Source organism: Paramormyrops kingsleyae, chromosome 1 (assembly GCF_048594095.1).
Source record: "Paramormyrops kingsleyae isolate MSU_618 chromosome 1, PKINGS_0.4, whole genome shotgun sequence".
NCBI lineage: Eukaryota > Metazoa > Chordata > Actinopteri > Osteoglossiformes > Mormyridae > Paramormyrops > Paramormyrops kingsleyae.
The window spans coordinates 74,240,490-74,261,061 of NC_132797.1; the positions used below are offsets into that span (position 1 = coordinate 74,240,490).

The following is a 20,572-nucleotide window of genomic DNA, read 5'->3' on the forward strand; positions in this document are numbered from 1 at the left end:
CTGCTTCGCCTTGCAGATGGAGGAGCAGGGTGCCGGGAGGGGGGGAGGGGGAGGATTTAATTATTTTTGTGCATACATATTCATGGACGCGAAGCCGCCCAAGTGCTGTATTATTCGCTGAATGAGGCTTCGCTGCTGAATTCTTTAGACCAATTAGCACGCCGCGAAGGTTCGAGGTTAAGTGTGCGACTACGGGAGCCAGCGCTGCCTCGCTTCTCTCTCTCTCCGCCATCCTCCCCCTCTCCCTCCCCCACAGGGGAGTCACCTGAGCATCTCCACGCTGGCCTCCTAAGGACCTGACAGGCGCGGAGCCCTCCCCGTGTCACCTCCCAAGGTCCCTGCCGCCCCGCTCCCTTCCCTGGGAAAATGAGATCATCAATTAAGGCCCGGCGGCGCTGACATTCATTAATGGCCGCGGTCATAAAGGCGGGCGTCCGCTGTCCATCCATCACGAGTGACGTTGGCCCCGTCCCAGTGAGGCTGAGCACGCTGACGGGCAGGTTCCCCCGTCCTTCGCCGCGATAAGGGGCCGCATCAGCCGCCGGCCTCCCGCTCCGCGCTGACAGGCAGATCTAACCCCGTCCTTCGCTTCACGGTGATAACGGCTGGATTCTGTGCTGCCTCACCAAGTTGTGAGACATAAAGGGGACAGAAACCGGCCCTGAACACGCAGCACGGACTCGGCCCTGAACACGCAGCACGGACTCGGCCCTGAACACGCAGCACGGACTCGGCCCTGAACACGCAGCACGGACTCGGCCCTGAACACGCAGCACGGACTCGGCCCTGAACACGCAGCACGGACTCGGCCCTGAACACGCAGCACGGACTCGGCCCTGAACACGCAGCACGGACTCGGCCCTGAACACGCAGCACGGACTCGGCCCTGAACACGCAGCACGGACTCGGCCCTGAACACGCAGCACGGACTCGGCCCTGAATATACACCACGGACTCGGCCCTGAACACGCAGCACGGACTCGGCCCTGAACACGCAGCACGGACTCGGCCCTGAACACGCAGCACGGACTCGGCCCTGAACACGCAGCACGGACTCGGCCCTGAACACGCAGCACGGACTCGGCCCTGAATATACACCACGGACTCGGCCCTGAACACGCAGCACGGACTCGGCCCTGAACACGCAGCACGGACTCGGCCCTGAACACGCAGCACGGACTCGGCGCTGAACACTGTACGCATGCATATAAGTGTTTGTGTGCGCGTGCATATGAGTGTGTGTGTGTGTGTGATGGTATTAATCCTAATAGGACCAGGGAAATTAAATCCTCTCTTTGACGGTCCCTACCCCCCCATCTCCTAACCAGAGGAAAAGAAAAAAGTATGCCCTGCTTCTGATGAATACATTACTAATGCCTGGCAACCGAATCACAACAATTAATATTAAACTGCAGGCTCTGTAGATAACCAGGCAACGGGAGCCTCTGAAAAAATGGTCCCCACAATGTCCAAATAACAGGTTTTTATGAGACTGTGGAGACCAAATGTCCCCACAACGTAATATAAACATGACCTCCTCTCTCACACACACACACACACACACACACACACACACACACACACACACGGCCCGCTGTCAGTCAGTGCCGGCCTCAGTGGAATTCCGCACAGGCGTCAGCTTCCTGAGGAACATGGAGGGCGTCTGGAGAGCAGCAGAGGGATGGAATGAGGCAGCGGCAGCGCTGTGTCTGCATGACATGGGGGGGGGGGGGCACGAGCCTGTTCCTGTCACTGCGCTCACAGCGAGCCGTGATTGCGCTGTGGGGACGGCCCGCTGACAGCCACTCTGCTGGGAGTGCGGAGGACGGGGGCGGGGGGGGAGGTGGCAGGCGGTTACATAACCTGGCCTCGGACCGCCGCCACAGTGGGCGGCGGCTGCTATCGCCATGGAGACAGCCACATCAGGCGATCCGGAACGACCCTGTGTGTCACCAGGCCTTGGAGGGGGAGCAGGGACACACACACACACACACACACACACAGCCTGCAGCGCGTTGCCCTCACGCCTAATACTCTGACCCTGCTGCATCTCTGCTTGCCGCAACCCCCAGCAGGCGAAAACGGGGCAGATTTAATCAGTAACCCGGAGAATTCGCTCAGGAAGGGACCCCCCCCTCCCAGACCTGGCAAAGGGGTAGTAAAAGCAGTGCGGGGGTCCTGCGCGTGTGTCTGTGAGGGGGGGCGAGCGAGGCAGTGAGAGAGAGAGAGTGATGAATGACAGCGAGTGGCAGGGTGGGAGGACTGTGATAATGGTGCGAGACGTTAACGAGGGCGGCGCTGAATGTGTTTAGCTGCAGTTCAGCAGCCCCCCCCCCCCCACAACGTGATGGAACAGAAAGCCAGGAGGCAGCCCTGCCCCAGACTCGCATTAGTACTGGCACACCAAGTGTGTGTGTGTGTGTGCATGTGTGTGTATGTGTGTGTGTGCGTGTATGTGTGTGTCTGTCAGTACATCTGTAAACTGGTGTGTATCCTGCATGTTAAACTGCGTCTGTGTGTGCATGTGAGTCTGAGTGAAGAGTATGCATGTGTGTGTGTGTGTCTGTGTGTGTGTGTGCATTCATGTGTTCTGCTCCATACCCATGTCTGCATCCCGCCCTGTTTAAACAGAGCTAGGGATTATGACGACTCTCATTACAGCGTGATGATATTTACTCTCTGCGCCTCGCAGATACACGGCCTAAATGCTTATTTACACTTGCTCCCCCCCCCCCCCCCACACACACACACAGGCCATTTACTGAGCCCCACCCTTGGAGGTCCGCAGCCTCCAGGTGTATGCTTCTGTGACCTGAGGTCACTGTCGCAGATGGAGAGAGCGTGCTGACCAGTGCACTCCGCTGTGCAGAGCAGTAAAGGCGCGGATCTTGCACGCAGAAACGGCAGTAATGTGGTGAGGAGAACGAGAACAGAGAGCAAACAGAAGGAAATGGAAGGGTAACCTGGTAACCATAGACCGAGAGACTGTCAGGCCTGCTGCAAGTGATGGTGTGTGTCTGACTGTGTGTGTGTGTATGTATGTAAACCGCAGTGTGTTTCTAAGCGCGTCTGTGAGCTTCAGTGTACTTCTATGTGTGTGTGTGTGAGCCACGGTGTGTCAGAGCGCGTCTGAAAGCTTCTACGTGTTTCTAGCATGCCTGTGAGCCTCAGTGTGTTTCTGAGCATGTCTGTGATCCTCAGTGTATGTCTCAGTATGTCTGTGAGCATCAGAGTGTGTATGAGTATGTCTGTGAGCCTCAGTGTATGTCTCAGCATGTCTGTGAGCCTCTGTGTGTATGAGTATGTCTGTGAGCCTCAGTGTGTGTCTCAACATGTCTGTGGGCCTCATTGGGCCGGGATGTTGGGGGGGACACGTGTGCACGGCCGGTTATCGCTGCCCTGGCTGACAATTAATTTCTTCATTAGTTTGTTTGTGTTGCTCCGTGACAGTGTGCAGTAATTAGGTTTACCACTTAGGGGCAGCATTAACGTTATCTTCGTAAATGGCACTGGAGTGGAACTAAACAGCGAGGCGTCCTGGTGTGCGATTAGGCAAGGGGAGAACACACACACACACACACACAGATACACACACAGATACACACAGAGACATACATACACACAGATACACAAAAACATACACACAGAGATACACACACAGACAGACACACACACACACACACACACAAAGACAGACAGACAGACAGATAGACAGACAGACAGACGCAGGCTTGGCTCCCACAAGGACATCCTTCTCTGTGTTTTAGGCAACACTAAACAAGCCCACATGTATTTCCACTTCAGAACATCTGCCGCGGGAGTGGGGGGGGTTCTGACGATAATACCGTGCGGTAAACACAATGCGGCTCCTCCCCAAGGAGCGCCCTCGCTTTCAGGAGCTCGGGGGGGGGGGGGAGACCTTTAAAAAACACGGCGTTCCTGAATGAAAGTAGAGCTGCTAAGGGTTCAGGCCAACATGGTGCACAGTGGAGCAGAGTGGAGCGGGACGCTGGTCCTTAAAACAAAGGAGAGAAAGGGCCGGGGGGTCCGAAAGGTGAAGGAGGGAATGGGAGCTGGAGGGTGCAAGCGAGGTACCGAGAAGGAGCAGGAGCGAGGAGGAGAGGGAGGAGGAGGGGAGAGGGAGAGAGAGAGCGTGAGAGAAAGAGGGGGGATGGGAAAGGAAAGAGAGGGAGAGAGCGTGAGAGAAAGAGGGGGATGGGAAAGGAGAGAGAGGGAGAGAGAGAGAGCTTGAGAGAAAGAGGGGGGATGGAAAGGAAAGAGAGGGAGAGAGCGTGAGAGAAAGAGGGGGGATGGGAAAGGAGAGAGAGAGCAAGAGAGGGACATAAAGAAAAAGCAGGGATGGAAGGGAGAGAGCGTGAGAGAAAGGGGGATGGTAAAGGAAAGGGAAAGCGGGACAGAGTGTGAGAAAGAGGATGGGAAGTGAGAGAGAATGAGAGAGATATAAAGGGGTTTGGGGAAAGGAAAGAGAGGAAGAGAGATATAAAGGGGTTTGGGGAAAGGAAAGAGAGGGAGAGAGAAAGGTGGATGGGAAAGGAGAGAGCAGAAAAGAGGGAGAGAGAAAGGTGGATGGTGGATGGAAAATGGGAAGGGAGAGAGGGGGAGGGAAAAGGGAGAGAGGGTCAGGGAAAGAGGGAGGATAGGAAAGGAGAGAGAGGGAGAGAGAAAGGGGAGAGTGAAGTGGGAAGAAAGAATGGAAGAGACTTGGGGATGGAAGGGGGCGCAAGAGAGAGAAAGAGGGGATGGGAAGGGAGAGAGCAGAAAAGAGAGAGAGAAAGGGGAATGGGAAGGGAGAGAGAGTGTGAGGGAAAGAGGGGGATGGAAGAAAGAGTAAGAGAGAGAAAAAGAGGGGGTAGGAAGGGAGGGGGAGGGAAAGAGGGGAATAAGAAAGGAGAGAGAGAGCAACAGACGGGGAGAGAGACAGAAAGGGAGGATGGGAAGTGAGTGAGAGAGAGAGCTCAGCCCGCACACGGCCAAACAACTTCCTCCTAAAACAGCGAGGATGTGTGTGTGTCTGTAGCAGCGGCAAAGTGGTGTGTCAGTGTCGGGATGTACGCCTGCTTCACCGTCAGTGTCGGGATGTACGCCTGCTTCACCGTCAGTGTCGGGATGTACGCGTGTTTCACCGTCAGTGACGGGATGTACGCGTGCTTCACCGTCAGTGTCGGGATGTACGCGTGCTTCACCGTCAGTGTCGGGATGTACGCCTGCTTCACCGTCAGTGTCGGGATGTACGCCTGCTTCACCGTCAGTGTCGGGATGTACGCCTGCTTCACCGTCAGTGACGGGATGTACGCCTGCTTCACCGTCAGTGTCGGGATGTACGCGTGCTTCACCGTCAGTGTCGGGATGTACGCGTGCTTCACCGTCAGTGTCGGGATGTACGCGTGCTTCACTGCCAGTGTATAAACATGCAGTACATGTATCTGTGGTGTTTGTGCTAAATAAATGTAAAAATAGTTATTTGGGGCATGTGGTCAATATGCCTTTATGTATCTATGTGGTGTTTGTAAGGTCCATATCTGTGTATATATCTATGTGATGCATGGTGTGTATATATATGTCCATATTATCCTTCATGGTTATATCTGTATATCTTGGAGTTTGCATGATCTATATCTGTGTATATATCTATGTGGTATGTGTGGTGTATGCGTGATACATATTTCAGTGCATATCTATGTGATGTGTGTGGTACATGAGTGTGAACACCACATAGATGTATTCACGATCTATATCTGTATGTGATATGTACCATCTATGTGGTGTGTATGGTCTATATATTTATGTGGTGTTCCCGTGATCTATATCTATGTGGTGCGGGTAGCGTATGTGAGAACACATCTATGTTGTGTTGACATGGTCTATATCTGTGCGTATATCTATGTCGTATCTAAAAGTGGTCGGTAGAATATAAATGCACACTCTGGAGTCCCATCATGCATCAGACACTGCCGTACAGAAGCCTCCCCAGTGCTGTTTACGAAGCGGTAGAGACGACCCCCCCGGCGAGCTCCATTACCGTCATCGGCCTCCTGTCCCACATGCGGCCCCTCCACCAGCAGGCTGGGCCCGGCTCTGTCGCGGGCTACGGCGCGATCGATGCTGCCATTGATCGGGGGGGGGCTTAACTGCGTGTGTGGAGGGTGTCAAGCGGGCTGTGGAAGCGGCTGCTCTGTCTCCTCCACCGAACGACCGCTGCCTCCCGCATCAGCAGCCCCCGCGGCCGCATTCGGTCCTGATTCAATATGCATCTCCCAGGAGACAGGACTCGACGCCTACTGCTTTATTAGGTGCCCCCACCCCCGGGCTCCCCCCTGGCTGACACAGCTGGCCGGCGTATCGATCCCCGCCTCCGGGGGTGAATGCTCTTGTCACAGCACGGCACAGAAACTCATTTGGCCTAATTTCCCCCGTTTGAGAAAAACGACGCTTCAATAACGACCGCCGGTCGGGGCTGTGCCCGTCCGCGGGGCCATCGATTCCCTGACACGCCCCCAAAATGTCATCCGGGGGGGGGGGGGGGGGGGTAGGGCTAATTTCCCCTGCCCGTCTTTAGCCTCTGATCTGAGATCTGTAAACTGTAATCCAGTCTGACATGTTATTAAGACAAGTGCACTGGGGCTAAGGGTCCGCCGCCTTTTCCAGTATCACACCAATAGCTGCCACCCAACCTGGAAAACCCAGGATTTAAGGGTCAGTCTAATGGGCACCCAGTATCTCATCTGCACTGGTTTTATTTAATTCTTTTATTGCTCCTATTACATCACCATTACAGTGTAAAAGGGGGTGACAAAGGCAACCGGTCTTTAAAGTCTGGCAAATAGAGATGGGGGGGTGTGGTCTCTGAGAAGGAGAGCGGGGGGTACGGCCTCACGGCAAAAGGGTAACGTCTCGGCAACAGGGCTCAGTCCCAGCTCACATCTGCTCCCTTCAAAAGCGCCGTTCCTCCTCGGCATACATGAAAGAGGACCGACACATCAAACAGACCCACCTCCATTCTGAGCCGACACACTCTCGCCCACAACTGGATCGAGGTGGGAGGAGAAGGCCCGTCATCGGAACCCGCCTGCTCCAAAAAACCCTCACGCCCCTCTGGTCCGAATCTCGCTCCCTGTATACGGGGTACCTCTGCACCCGCGTCATTCCTCCATTTTAATTCTAAGGAGAAGCTGCTTCACAGGACATTATGAGGCAGCCCCCCCTCTCCCCACCCCCAGCTTCTTAACCACCTGCTGGTAACGCACATCCATGAGCTTTTAACACTCAGGGATATCGGGGGGCCACGAGGCGGGCTCCTGGAGGAGGTGGGCGGTGTAGTCGCCCCCGGGCTCCTCTGGGGGGGCCTGCGTTCCGGCAGGGCCAGCACGAGCTCGGCAACAGATGGGCCACGGCTGGTGTCACGTTACATCGCTGGCTGCGAGGAACGGTGGCGTGACAACACTGGGGGGGGGGGGGAACAGATGTGTTTTTGTACGGCTGAGCAGAGCGGGAGGATGGGGGGGGCAGCCTATGGAAGCAGATCGGATTTCCTGAGCGGATTGTCAGAGGCTTACGGCGGGAGCTCAGCCTGAGAGAGGCTGGCCTGTCCTGAGCCCGCTGATCCCCTTACCTGGGGGGGGGGGGAGATGGGGCGTGTGGGACTATGGGGTAAGAGGGGGAAAAAAAAAAAACAAAGCCAGAGGCCAGAAGAGGGAGATCGCTTACCTTCCGACGCTCTCTGTCCGGGTTGAACGTCCCAAACCAGGACTGCATCTGTGGGTGGGGGGGTTTAGTGAGGAACAGATATTTTTCAAGATGGAGGTATGAGAACAGCATCAGCAGCCAATTCATCAAGCTAACAGGCCATCGTCAGCATCGCACAAAAAACAAAAAAATGTGCCGGCGGCAGCGGGCCGATTACCACGGCGGCAGAAGCTCCTTCCCGTCTTTTAAGAAGGACGGAGCCACGCGGAGCAGGCCCTCGCTCCATCCCCGCGGGTGACACGGGTAAACAGGCACGGCTTAAGCGGCTGTTTGCGGATGATCGCAGCCGCTCTCCTGGGAGGAGCCGGCAACACCAGCTGCCAATCAAAGGCTGGCTCTGCGATCCAGCCGCCTCCTGAATGTATCCGGTGTGTATTACCCAGAATTCCCTGCCAGGGTGGGGGGGGGGCATACCCCAGGTCCACTGCATGACAGCAAGACCAAGATCGGATAGAAAAGACGAGTAACTGACGAGCATCAGGGTACAGGTCCAAAATGAAAGACGACAAGCCGGCCCAGATAACACCCACATCAGGCCCAGACCACACCCACATCAGGTCCAGACCACACCCACATCTGACCCAGACAATGATCAGACTGCCACGACAGCTTTGTACATCCCGACCACCTTGTCGAGAGGCATAAACGACAGACGGACTTTGCATACCACTGCCATGCAGCCCATAACATTCAGTACACCCGAGTAAATTGGGGAGGGACCAGAGTAGAACAGCCATAATTTAATTACCTGTGAAGTGTCATTAAAGGGCAGGTACACAGCCCATCAGAGTAAAGTAATGGCCTCATTTGTATTCCAGTGATGTTGGCAGAGAGTCCGTGTGAACTACTCGAGGTGGATGAGGGACCGGAACCTCAGGAAGGAAACGTGAGCAGAACAAAGGTTTACAGGCAACCTGCGAGCCACTCACTTGCAGCCGATGCTCTTAACATTTAGGCCAGAGCACACACACTGCACACATCACACCTCGTAGACACGGCACACACTGCACACATCACACCTCGTAGACACGGCACACACTGCACACATCACACCTCGTAGACACGGCACACACTGCACACATCACACCTCGTAGACACGGCACACACTGCACACATCACACCTCGTAGACACGGCACACACTGCACACATCACACCTCGTAGACACGGCACACACTGCACACATCACACCTCGTAGACACGGCACACACTGCACACATCACACCACGTAGACACAGCGCACACATCACACCACGTAGACACGGCACACACTGCACACATCACACCACGTAGACACAGCGCACACATCACACCACGTAGACACGGCACACACAGCGCACACATCAGATCACGTAGACACAGCGCACACATCACACCACGTAGACACAGCGCACACATCACACCACGTAGACACAGCGCACACATCACACCACGTAGACACAGCGCACACATCACACCACGTAGACACGGCACACACAGCGCACACATCACACCACGTAGACACGGCACACACAGCGCACACATCACACCTCGTAGACACAGCGCACACATCACACCACGTAGACACGGCACACACAGCGCACACATCACACCACGTAGACACGGCACACACTCCACAAACATCATACCTAGTAGACATGGCCGCACACGTCACAACTCGTACACACATGGAACACACGCCGCACACATCACAACTTATACACACGACACATCACACATGGCACACACGGGAAACATGCATCACACCTCGTACACACACCTCATACACACATTGCACACATGCCGCACTCATCCTACTTCGTACACACATCGTACACGTTACACATGCTGCACACACATTGTACAGAAGCTGCACATCATACACACACACGCCACCCACACACATTGCACACATGCCACACACGGCGCATATATATCGCACACATGCTACTCGTGTTGCATGTGTCGCACAGAAACCACACACACACTGCACACACAACCCACATGTTGCACACATGTCACACACATGCCACACACATGGCATACACAGAACACACATGGACAGGTGTACAGACAGAAACTTATCCTGCAAGCTGTCCTCCCCTTTAGCGGGGGGGGCTTAGCGACGCAGTGGCAAGCAGGATGTGTCAGCGCACTTTATCATCTGCCTTCCAGGGACGGGGGTGCGGCCTGTCAAAGACATCATGGGGGGGTTGGCAGGGAGGGGGCCGAGGCAGATAACTCTCCGAGTCATTGTGCTTTTGTTTCTCCAGGTATGAGAAGGCGAGGCTGTGAGTGCCCCCCCCCCCCAGCACGACCCTCTGTGCCTGTCTGGAGACTGACGATCACCACCAACCCCCCCCCCCCACCCCCGACATGTCAAAGCGAGGTGCGGGGCTGGGAGCTGGCAGGGGCTGCCGCACGGCTGTTCTAATCCGTCGTGTCGGATCGCGGTCACGCTGCCGTGGGGGAGCGACGTGGTGGGGGGGGGGGGGGTGACAGCGAGGAGAAGTGTGACGGTGCCGCCGTGCCGAGGGGCCCTCTGTCAGCACGCTTGACACCCTGGCAGAGCCTCTGAACGGCAGCTCACATGGGACGGGCAGACTGGCCAGAGGTCAGACGCGACATGCCGGGGGGGGGGGGGGGGGGGGGGTGAGAGAAAGAGGGGGCTCCCCCAGGGAAGATGTGAAGGCGTGATGAGAGTAATCATATGCAGAGGAACACACCCCGAGGGCGGGGACAGATACAGCTGTGCCCGCCTCAGGACACGATCCGCCCTCCTGGGGGGCCTCCCGGCCACCGTCAGTATTAGCGAGCAAGCCGCCGCTGCGAAGCCCCGTTAGGCTAATTGGGGCCGCCTGCAGAGAACGCTTCATTAGTCATGAGCAGGGGGTGCTGAGCAGTGACATCGCTGCTTCCCTCTTACCTCCCTGTGTCCCGCCCCCCCCCCCCACCTGTCACTCACTCCCCTCCCATTCACCACTGATCGCAGTGATGACTTACTTCACATGGACGAGGTCTGCTGAGGCCTCATTGTGCACGTGTGTGAGTGTGTATGCTTGAATGTGTGTGTATGTGTGCACGTCTGAGTGTGCGAGTGTGTGTGTTTGTCCGTGTGTGCAGAACCGCGGTGGCACAGATGTGGTCTCCCTGTGGTGATGTCAGCACCTCTCAGCAAGGAGGCGACTCCCTGCGCCGCTTTTCAGGAAAGGCATCAATTTGGCAGCGTGCAGAGCACAGGGGGGTGGGGGGAGGGGGGGGGGTTATGTAACCTGCAGCCATCTATTACTGGCAAAGGGCCTTTCAGTGGCTCCGCGTGGCCCAGATCGTACAGCCAACGGAAACCCTTCAGCGGAGACGGTCTCCATTAAGGGCCGCCACTGCCCACCAATTAGACCGGAAAAGCCAGTGGGGGGGGAGGCACTGTTTCTCGGGCACTCTCAGTCGCTCAGATACTCAGTTAATACATGACTGAGGGGGTCAGAGCAGCCTTACGGGGGGGGGGGGGGCACAATTAAAATCCCCCGCACCTCCTGCACAGCCGTCCTGCAGAGGGAAGCCCACCAGAGACGCGGGGGCTGGCAAGGTTCCCCCTGCTCTGGAGCATCTGCTCAACGGAGGCGTGATCCGATTAGTGGTGTGCAGCTGCCCGCAAGCAAACTCGGCTGCACAGCATTTACTGCGACACTGCATCTGGGGCTGAGACCAGCTCCCTTGTTACTATGGTTTCCCCTGATCTGCGTCACTCAGTGGGGATTCAGATACAAAACACAAAGTTCAGAGGCCGGGCCTACAAAGGTACAGGTGCACGGTCTACAGGAGGACAGCGGCACAGTCTCCAAGGAAACAGAGGCCTGGACTACAAAGGTACAGGTGCACGGTCTACAGGAGGACAGCGGCACAGTCTCCAAAATAAAGCCACATGGTTTCCAAGGAAACAGAGGTATGGCTTCCATAGGCAGTGGTGGCTTAATGGTTAGGGACACGCACTTGTATTTGAAAGATTGCAGGTTCGAATCCCTGACCAGCAAGGCACCACTGAGGTACCCTGAGCAAGCTGCCCCCTGCTATGTCACATTTTCACATATGGGTTAAATGCAGAGAACACATTTCGTTGTTGTGCACTGTGAGCATCAACAATGACAATTAATCACTAAATTCTTAATTCTTAGTACAGAGCCATGGTCTCCAACGGCACAGCCACAAGGTCTCCAGGAGAACAGAGCCACAAGGTCTCCGGGGGAAAGCTAAAGAGGGTGGGATTGCAGAGACAGGTTTGCCGCCTCATCAAAAGCCAGATGGAAATCCCACCCCCTCAGGTTTATTCTGGGAGTGATATAGAAGCTTCAACAGCGTTAGGGGGCTACTACCCCCCCCCCCACCCACCCACCCACAGCCTCAACATAGCCTCATCAACACAGCCCATTCTCCCTGCGTTCGTAATTCTGGGCTGGGGAGCTGAAATCCCTTATATGTACCCCGCACACCCAGCCAGGCCTATCCTCCCCGTCAAGCTGCCAGGTCCCGACCATACAAACTGGGAAGCAGCCCTGGAAAATGCGCTTTTTCCTGCAGCCGCAGGCCCTGTTTTTTAATAACTGCAGATGGCTGCGAGTGATCAGCTCACACGGGACACAGACACGCTGAGCACTGCTGGAGGGGCGGCCGCCAAGCCAGAGCACAGCTGCAGGCAGACAGGAAGCGGCTGCATCTCTCCGCCGTCTTTGGGGAGGAAATAATAAACCGGAAGCCGACGGACGTTCCCAGAGACACGGCGACTGTGTCAGAGAAGACTGGGAGAGGACTGACCGGCGAGAGAGGCGGCCCCCGCGGACGCCCCCCTGTTCCTGGCCCCCAAGCACCCCTCAGGTGCTCCAAGCTGCATTCCGCACCGGCTGCCTCATGGTCCCGGGAAACCAGCACACCTGCCTCGCTGCCGGCGTCGTGCCGTCAAGGACAATAATTGTGTTTAGCGCCACCCACGCACCCTTCTGGATCTTTCCGCCCCAATCCCCCCCCCCCCGGTCGCGGCAGAGCCAGCTCACACTACAGGGCGTGGGAGGGGTAACTCCGGGTCGGCCGCGACATTCCATAGGGCGGCATCTTACCCTCTTGTTAGCCACGTAGATGATGCGGACGTAGCAGCAGATCATCAGGAAAATCAGCGAGAAGAGTGGGATGTACCATCTGCAGGAACAGAGGGAAGGGAGACGGAACACCTTAATGTACGTCGGAGATGTCAAGGCCGCCCACAAGGGCCCACTAATCAGCACGTCTCACATGCATAAAATATCCAGTATGAGATGCAAGGGGTCATGGAGTGGGGGGGGGGGGGGTGCAAGGACAGCGGAGTCAAACAAAGACTTGGGGGGGGTTAATGCTGGAAGGACCCCTCATGTGGGACAGTGGACAGGCATGCCTGAGATTGCAGGGTGGGTCCCCTCCACACCCTTGAAGAGCCCTGCAGAACGAGGAGCCGCGTTGCGTCATTTAGACCCCAGTGTTCCAGACATCTTCCTTCTGCTGCCATGGCAATGACACCCCCCCCCCCCCCCCGTCACATACCAACGCGGCTCATCTGTGAAACATCATCCCCATTGGCCCCTAGCTCTTGGCTCTGCTCCCCTTGATGCCCCTCTGAGGTACAGTACAGTACAGTAGGTGCCCCTGTACCATACCCCATACCCCTAATCCTGCCCCGAACCCCCAGTCTGGTAGCCTCCCTGCCACCTTCGGCTCAAAGCGTCAGAAGAAGAGGCCCCTGGCTGCAGCGTGTGAGGGCCGGCCTGGGCCTACAGCACCACAGGTTCCCCGAGCGGCGCTGTGACCTCCCCTGACCCCAGTTGCCGGAGTAACAATGAGCGTTCCATCATGCGGCATGAGATAAGCCGGCGGCATGCGGCAGGCGCGAGCGTATCTACGCGGCTGTGCTGTTATCACGGCTCTGCCGATACGCCGTGTCCTGACAGGCGAGCCCCCCCTCCCCCCTGGGGTCGAGTCACAGGATGGGGGGGCAAGCTCTCCAGAGCCTGATAACGGTGCACCTGAAACCTCGCCATGGGCAGCAACGTAACGTTAGCTGATAAGAACCCAGAGGCCAGGCTGTACGGACCCCCCCCCCCCCCCCCCAAGAGCCGCAGCTCACATGAAGCTGAAAAACACGCTTAACTGGATTTAAGAACACACTCAGACAGGCGTAATTCTTCACGAGTGATCCACGGCCTTGTTCTCGAGATCGTCTAAACGGCTGCCGATCAGACGCGGGCTGCCCTGCCGAGCCGCTGGCGGGAGAACAAAGCGGAGCGAGTCCGCGGCAGCCTGACCCCGTGTGCGGCACGACCACCGCCGCCATCGCCAGCCCGCCGGCGCACGCCTTAGCAACCCGCGTTGTGCAATAAATGCCATCCAATTTCACCGAGCGCACCGCTAATGAGCAGGGCAATGGTGAACGGGAGCTACAAAGTGGCTTAATTAGTATGATAACGATCTGTCATTTAGCAGGCTTCTCCCTGCAGCTGTGTGCGAGGCCGTGCTCTGGGGACACACAGAGCGAGAGTGGGGAGGGGGGAACGGCGGGGAATGGAGGTGAGGGGAGCAGAGGGAGAGAGAATGGGGTGCCGAGGTGGGGGCAGGGGGCAGGAGCAAAAGGGGCAACAAAGGGAGAGAGAAAAAGGGGGGACAGAGAGGAGATGGGAGACGGGGAGAGATGAGGGAACAGACGGAGGAGAGTGAGAAGGAAGATAAACAGCAGCTGGCCAAGGGGCAGAGATGGGGGGGCAAAGCAAGATGGGGGGCAGACAGAATAACTAGGGGGTGTTGCTGGGAGAGACAGACAGAATGAGGAAGGCTGGGAGAGAAGGGGGGGGTCCCCGGCAGTCTTTTTTTTCATACCACATTCACGTCAAACAGTCCAGCGCACAGCCAGCACCGCCGAGCCCGGCACCGGTACCGGTCCCAACCCCCCCCCCCGGGCAGCCGGACCAGCAGAGGCCTGCGGATCTCAGCACCAGCTGCCATCCTGCACTTAATTCCAGCACCAGGAAATTAATGAAGAAACAAGTCGCTCATTTATCATGGCTAATTTATACACAGCAGCTGCACGGAGACTCTGGGGTGCCCCCCCCACACGTACCAAACCGCTACAGGTCTGGGGTCCTGCTATCAGGGCGGCAGCACACATCGCTCCGGCGCCGGCCCGGACCCAAAGTACAGATGGACAGTCGCTGCAAATCAATGCCAGGATGCCGTGCAAAAGCTGTGAGCAGGAGAGGGGCTCCTCATCAAGAGACAGGGAGCCGACCCGGAAAGGAAAGGGGGAATAAAGAGGGTTAGATGAAAGAGAGGCACGCGGCCGTGGGGAGGACGGGCGGGGGCGGGCATGGCGACAGCGATGACCACGGAGACACGAGAAAGTCGTGGGGGCCGGTGCAGCCAGCACTGTTCAGTAAGGATGACACAGGTTCTCTGTTCATGTGCCACTAGGGAAGCCGCCACTGTCCGCGCTGACGGCCGCAAGACTCCGCTGACAGCTCTGAGAGATGATTTTTTGGGGGGGGGGGTCCTGCCCTGGCTTTGGTTAAAAATGCATGACGGGGAGCTGGTCCGGAAGGCGGGGATCCTGTGTAAATATCTCCAGTCGATAGCGGTGTGATCCAGCTGAGCCGCTAATTGAAACACAAGACCTACAGGAAACGGAGCCCTAATGTGAGGGGGGGGGGTTGGCAGATGGGGAGACGCTTCGATCGTAAGGGATGAGGAGGAGCGGCAGCGCCAGGAGCCTGCGGATGGGGGGGGGGGCGGGTCAGACAACAACCGCTGCGGAAATGAGCTGAGAAGAAGCCTGTGGAGATGGAGCTGACCTCCCGGGGACTGGGGGGGGGGGGGCTGTCAGACCGCCGACGAAGAGCAGGCAGGCGCCTGAGGCTCACTGGCTCCCGCTATCCAAGCCCTGGTATAACGGCGCCCTGAACAGCCCCCAGCCCTGCGAGGGACCCCTCCCTCATTACCGGCCGAAATATTCGGTGACGCCGGCACTGAGCGGCACGCATACGCTGATGCACCGCACTGTTTACAGAGCGCCGTGGTTACCGTCGCCATGGAGGCACATGAAACACCACGAGTGGGCATACAGGCAGTGGAGGGGGCCATGTTTTATTTACGGTCTTGAGCCCCCCCCCCCCGCGCATTAAAATCCCTCACACATAACGGCCACCTCATTACCTGCAATTTGCCATGGTGGCGTTATGAAATCAGCACAGGAGTCAGCACGGTGTGGGGGGGGGAGGAACGCTGTGATTGGCGTGCAGCTATCTGTACCGTTTTAATGGTGGGGGGGGGGGTCTGGTCACATGCGTTGAAGGGATTGGGTGGGGGCTAAGCTGCCGCGCTCGGCGCCCACTGGGGGCCATGCTCGAGTGTTTCCCCGGTGCCGCTAGCCCACTAATCCCCATTCTCGTTTGATGTAATTAGACTTAATGAAGATTCACAGATCGCGTCAGCCTCCTAATCCCCGGCAGCACCGCTATGGTAACAGGCAGCACTGGCCCGGCCCGGCGCAGCGGCAGCGAGGGAGCGAGTCATGGACGGGTCCGGGGCAACCTGCCCCAATACAGCCAAGTCCAAGCTGACCAAGTACAGGTCAATTCACTGGGACCCAGTACAACACTGGTCTTCATTTTGCAGTGGCCATAGACCCATAGCCTCACACTCATGACCCGCGGGACCTGGAAGAGGGTGCTCAGCAATGAACTGTGACTGGGTGGGGGGGGGGGGGGCTCGACTACACCCGGCAGTGTGGGGCAACGGAAGCTGTGCAGAACTGAGCGCTGGCTCACAGCCTCGTGAACTCCCCCCTCCCCAGGACCATGAGGAGTGACTGGAGCAGCACCCCGCAGACCCCTACGGGGGGGGTGGCACACGAAGGATGTGAGAGGGGCGTACTGATGATTACTGAGGACGAATCGCCAGGCGTGTAAGAACAGAGAGGGGGGAGCCCCCACCCCCCATTTTGGAATGGGGCTCAGATAAAGAGAGAGGGACCCCTACCATCGAGCCACACGCACACCTACCCACACACACAGAACAGGAAAGCGAAGGGGAACCAGCGTGAACACAGGCTGCAGAAGTGTGATTAGATAGGAGGGGCTGTGGGAATAAAGGGGGGGAGGGAGAGAGAGAAAGAGAGGGAGAGGGAGAGAGAGAAAGAGAGAGAGAGGGAGAGAGAGAGAGCACCGCCCTGTGTATCAAAGGCAGAGTGGGTGGGGGGGGGGGGACATCATGGAGGACCTGGGGGATAAATCTGCCCAAAAGCCTCCTGGCTGTCTGAGTCCCTCTGGCGCCCCCGACCCCTGCAGACAGGTTAACAGACGCATGCGACCCCCAGTCACTCCGCACACACGGGCCGCCGCTGTTTGCAGTGCAGCACGATGCAGCCTGTCTGACACATAGCTCAGCCATCGCATAGCATTTCTAATGGCTGCAGCCTCCTAGTTAGCATGCCGTGGTGCGGCGCAGGCTAACGCGGGGCTCTGCTCTGCCATTGCACACCAGCTCCATCAGCTGCTTTCCCCATAGTTAGCACAGCATAGCACGCAGCGGTGTGAGCTAACGCAGGGCTCTGGCCTCTCATGGCACACAATCTCATTCGGCCAGTGTCTTTTAGTGTAGCATAGCATGGCGGCGCAGGCTAAAGCAGGGCCCTACCTGCCATTACGTACCATCTTAATAGGCTGTTACAGGCCTACACATGCGGCGGAGTCCTTAATATCACAACATCGCACGTGAGGGGAAAAATGATCTAAACTTATCTGTCATCGCACATTAACTGGATGGTGCGGTAATGAGAACCGTTTTAAAATGTATCTGGACTATCTGAGAGGAAACGCACTAAAAGCTCATTCAGTGCAGCGTGTGTGAGAGTGGGGGGGGTAGCAGGTACTTTAAGTCACCAGCCAGCCTCAAACTTATGAGAGAGGGATGGAGGGACTGGGGGGGGGGGGCAGAAGGAGGGGGGTGGCCCTGGTGGCAGCGGAACACGGCGCAGACAGCCCGCCCCCGCTGTCCCCCCCCCGCACTTCATTTTCCGGCGAGAGAGCGAGACGTGACGAATGACAGGCCGCGCTCGTCGGCATGCTCCCCGCCACTGCGGGAAAATAACACGACTTTGACAAACATTTCATTTTCTTGCCGCCTCTCTCGCCGATTGCGCTCGCCCGTGCCGAGCCGGCGCCGCGATCGTATTTAACCAGATCAAAGGGGGGGAAGCGGAGGCGCGGCTCTCGCTGAACGCCTTTAATGGCACCGGGGGGGGGGGGGGGGGTGGGTAGCTCAGATGTGCCGCGGATGAGAGCGCAGAGCAAACATCAAACGGGGCCTGTCATCGGCATGCTGGAACGAGGCCACACTGCACTGAGCTGCACTTCCTCTTCACCGGACCGTTAATGCCGCTGGCTGTGACCGTGCGCCGTCTGCTGCTCCCCATGGCCGTACCACCGCTGGCCGTGCGGCGCCGGCTAATCCCCGCCGGGCACGAGCGCACCTCCCCCCTCAGCAGCTCGCGGCGACAGGCTCCGCCCCTCCGCCCCACTCCACCTGATCCCACCCTGCCGCACACTTTGATCCCACAGCTGAAGTGTACTTACATCCCAAATCTCCAGGCTACGTGATTGTCTGTGATCCAGCTGGAGGGAGGGAGGAAAGGAGGGAAGGAGGGAGGGAGACAGAAAATTCTGTTACTATGCGTGGAACTGGGACACAGCTGAAGCTATTAATACACAGAGCCAAAAGGGGCGGGGGGGGGGGTCCGGTGAAATTACACAAGTCCTCCACCCCCCATGACAGTCACAAATCCGCCCACCCCCCCGACCTGCGAACACCTGCAGGGTGTTAGGACAGGCAGAGCGTGCTGCTCCACCCCAGGCGTCACGCAATAATTAGGAAAATGCTGTGGGACAGTGATTAATGACACGTGCACTGGCGGGCAGGCTTCCTGGTGCCCCCCCCCAGCCTGTGGCCCCACTCTGGGAGAAATGGGATCAACGGCAGTTTTGTGTCCTGGAAGCGAAACCCCACAATGTGTGTGTGAGCGCGTGCGTGGGGGGGGGGGCTACGAGCCACATCCGGATTAAGCTGGAGGACAGAAGTGTCTCTGGTTAGGCAGTCCTGTGAAAAAAGCGTAACCCTCCCCCCCCCCAACTCGAGCTCACTGCGCCGTGACCGCAACATTTCCCGGTTCACCCAGCCTGGAAACGATTAGCCTGTGTTTACGACCAGCGAGGTCAGGCTGGAAAGGGGCACGATCGGGACAGGGAGGGGCATGGTCAGGATGTGGGGTGTGGTCAGGATGGGGAGGGGTGTGGCCAACACAGAGAGGGGTGTGGTTAGATCACGTGACATTCAAGTGGTTGCTATCCCATTATAATCACATAATCATGACCTTTACTACACTCCCCCAGGACAGACATATAAGTGTCACGTGAGGCTCCCATGAGGAGCGGCGGGGGCGTGATTTGCCTGGGGGGCGGGGGGAGGGTTGCAGACAAGGGGCTTTACCCAGAGGGCCGTGCGCCTGGCGTGTGGCCAGCTCCCCTCCTGCCACATTTATCCTCAGCCTGTTTCCCAGCCCTTTATTCTGCATTAAGAGCCTAAATCCCCAGGAAGGGCGGGGGGAAGGGCGGGGGGGAAGGGCGGGGGGGGGAGTTTGGAGGTTCTCGCCCCCTGGCAAAGTCACAACTTGCCAAGTTACCAGCATAGCTCACAGGCTCCCAACACACAAGCGAATCCACGGCGTGGTCTGTCTCCCCCGTGCAAATCCGTGTCAGACAGAGACGTTGCTGGGGCGACACGGCAATTCTGTTTGGGGGGTGTGGGGTTTCAGGTGGCGGGCTCGACCCAGACGGCCTCTCCTTCCGGAGCCTGTTATTTTGGCCCACATGCTGATTCTGGGAGAAGGCGGCTGCGGACGACCCCCAAAGCCACGGGCGATTAAACGCCAGCAGTAACCCGAGCATTGTGCAGAGAGCGTAATACCCCCGGGGGGGACGGGGAGCTGGGGGGCCCTGTCCTGTCCTCACAGACAGACCATAAATTTGCTCTGCGCTCACGGAGCCTTTCCTTGAGCTGTGGAGCCACACAAAGAGCAGAAATATGCAATATCGTTCAGGCTGATTCCTCCCACATCGATGCAGCACGGCACAGTGGAGCGCCGAGTTCCCGGTCACCATGGCAACAACCCCCACCCTCCCTGCCGGCTGCACTCGCGCGCACACACACACACAGACACACACACACACACACCCAGACACGTGTGCGCACACCCCACCCCTGCTAACTTCTGTGCCCCCACCTCATACACTGCCTGCATCCAAGGTTTCCTGGCTCAAGTACATCAGAGGTCGCGTGGAGGTCAGGCAGCAGGAGGCCCCGTGCAGGGTTCAGTTCACGGCCACGGCGCCACCCTGCTCCCCCCCCCCAGCGGTGGAACAGCCTGCAGGGACAAGCGTCCGCTGCAGCCCCCCCCACGCTCCCACGGGCCAGCACGAGCGCACGGCCGCCAGTAATCCCGATCGAACGCCGCCCATCTTCACGCTCGACAGGAGCCGGCGGTTTAAGTCTCACAGGATGTCTCTAATCCGCCCCCCCACCCCCCATATCTGGGACACGGAAGCCTATTTTTAGGCGACTTGAGTTTGACCATTAAGAGGAGAGCTCCACTGGGGGGGTGGGGGCGGGCTGCGTCACTAAGCTAACAGTGGCAACGGCGCTGAAAGCGCCGGAAAGACCTGGAAAGAACCAGATGGAACCAGAATGACCCGGAAAGACTAGTAAGACTGG

The 20,572-nt window shown here is 57.7% G+C and overlaps 1 protein-coding gene across 1 annotated transcript in view; it reads right to left on the reverse strand.

The window, feature by feature from the left end:
• LOC111838154 (uncharacterized) overlaps window positions 1–20,572 on the reverse strand; it is a 76,466-nt gene that overhangs the window by 24,713 nt on the left and 31,181 nt on the right. Inside the window, exons 8-10 of the mRNA XM_072698922.1 lie at window positions 18,382–18,420; window positions 12,850–12,928; window positions 7,726–7,773 (exon numbers count right to left, since the gene is read on the reverse strand). Coding sequence (XP_072555023.1) covers window positions 7,726–7,773; window positions 12,850–12,928; window positions 18,382–18,420 — 166 coding nt within the window. The remainder of the gene's footprint in view (window positions 1–7,725; window positions 7,774–12,849; window positions 12,929–18,381; window positions 18,421–20,572) is intronic.